This window comes from Drosophila ficusphila, unplaced genomic scaffold (assembly GCF_018152265.1).
Source record: "Drosophila ficusphila isolate 14025-0441.05 unplaced genomic scaffold, ASM1815226v1 contig_106, whole genome shotgun sequence".
In the NCBI taxonomy this organism is placed as follows: Eukaryota; Metazoa; Arthropoda; class Insecta; order Diptera; family Drosophilidae; genus Drosophila; species Drosophila ficusphila.
The window spans coordinates 14108753-14110894 of record NW_025063993.1 but is presented as its reverse complement, the minus strand read 5'-3'; the positions used below and the strand labels follow the sequence as shown (position 1 = coordinate 14110894).

The 2142-nt window shown below is 48.0% G+C and overlaps 1 protein-coding gene across 1 annotated transcript; it reads left to right on the top strand.

Annotated features, from left to right (window-relative positions):
• Positions 1-831: 831 nt before the first annotated feature.
• LOC108087410 (serine protease 1-like) lies at positions 832-1727 on the top strand. The gene has a single exon (XM_017184749.1). The coding sequence runs from the start codon at positions 832-834 to the stop codon at positions 1639-1641; it is 810 nt and encodes a 269-aa protein (XP_017040238.1). The 3' UTR covers positions 1642-1727.
• Positions 1728-2142: the final 415 nt, after the last annotated feature.

The window sequence follows — 2142 nt, the reverse complement described above, 5'->3', positions numbered from 1 at the left end:
GATTCCATCTTAAAGTGGGTAATTAGAACGGCTGAGATAGTTGTAACCAAGGGAAAAAGTATTGACATCCGAATAAATGTAGAACAAAAATTAGAAAACTTCAGACGATCCAAGAATCTAAATAACAGAAAATATATGGCTTGTTTTGGGTATTATAAATTTTAAGTTTGCAACGCAGTGAAGGAGACACCGCAGACCCCATAAAGTATATACATATTTTATGCTTGTGACAAAGTCCTCTAAATTCAGTACTTGTTAGCCCATTTTCTTTTCTTTTGATGCCTGATTTTGGATTGGTATACCTTAAAATGTTTGTGGCATAGTTCTCTAAGAACCTCTATCCTTGGTTTGGTTTCGATTTTTGGTTATAGATAGTTGAGCTTCCTGTATTGTTTTGTTTTTCATTCTGTATGGCGAAAGTAGCCCATATCTTTAAAATTAGTTGACAGTGGCGCTATCACCGACTAATTTATTAATCAGATTGCTTGTCCCTTATCTGTACGTTGTACTCAAGATGTACACTAGATTTATGAGGCCCTATAGGCCCCAGTATATTTTGCATTTCCGATTCGCACCGATAACAGTGATTTCAAGAGGTCCAATCCCCCCTGAGAAGCTAATTCCAAAACAAATGATTGTAAAAGGGGCTTTTGATTTTAAGTACAGGGCATGAATGATTTCTGTGGGTATGGGTGAGATACGATTTTGAGTATGGGTGAGATACGATTTCATTGTTGATTCCGAAAAAATAAGCCTTATCAAGAACTATCAGCTCCCGAATCGTATAAAAGCAGGGCAGCCAGCAGCAGAAGACCAAGTTTCTTCGCAGTCATGAAACTGTTTCTGTTAACTCTTTCCGTGGCCTTGGCCCTGGTCTCCGGCTCCCCGACGGGACTTAACCGCACCCGGACCCTTCCCCAGGTGACTTTCTCCGAGGGCCCAGAGGGTCGCATCGTGAACGGCTACCCAGCACCCGAGGGAAAGGCGCCCTACATCGTCGGTCTGTTCCTCCGTACGGATGGCAGCAACAGCGGTGCCGTTGGAGCTGGTACCATCATCAGCAACGAGTGGATCCTGACCGCCGCCCACTGCCTGACCACCGACTACGTGGAGATCCACTACGGATCCAACTGGGGCTGGAACGGAGCCTACAGGCAGACCGTCCGCCGCGACAACTTCATCAGCCACCCCGACTGGCCATCCCAGGGAGGCCGGGACATCGGTCTGATCCGCACGCCCTACGTCGACTTCAACGGACTGATCAACAAGATCCCCCTGCCCAGCATGAACGAGCAGAACGACCGCTACCAGGACACCTGGTGCGTGGCCTGCGGATGGGGCGGCATGGACAACGGCAACCTGGCCGACTGGCTGCAGTGCGTCGACGTGCAGATCATCAGCAACAGCGAGTGCAACCAGGCCTACGGATCGGTGGCCAACACTGACATGTGCACCCGCCACGCCGACGGAAAGTCCGTCTGCGGTGGAGACTCCGGTGGCCCCCTGGTTACACACGACAACCCTCGTCTCGTCGGCGTGATCACCTTCGCCTCCGTGGGCTGCCACAACGGACCCTCTGGATACACCCGTGTCTCTGACTACCTGGGATGGATCCGCGACCACACCGGCATCTCCTACTAATTTCCCGAGGAATAGTTAATGACAATGTGGAGGAACCTTCTTCACTTTCATTACTTTTTCTAAATAAATTTATTTCAAAACTGCAATACCTACTCTGCTTCTTTAATGCTTATTAATTTGGGGGGTCGGTGGACCAGCAAATAGAGCACTGGTCTCCCGATCCGAAAGGTCCGGGCTCGAATCCCAGGCTCCCCGAGAAAAAGAAGCCACCTCTAAGAAACTTCGGCTCCCCGGACCCACACACCCCCTCGTCCACGTTACTATGGACACAATAATAGAACTTTCGTCACTCCTAGATGGCGCCAGGTGGCAACCCCACCGCTAGGATGAGTCGCTACTGGCAAATCACCAGTACGATCGAAAATCAAAGTTTATTGAATCCTCTACAAAAATTGTAGAGGAGTGAAGAAGGTAAATTTTTTTTTTTGGGTACGAAAGGAACAAAGGAAATGGGAAATGGTCTTCTACCATTATTTTAAAATTTTTTTTAAAAGATTATCT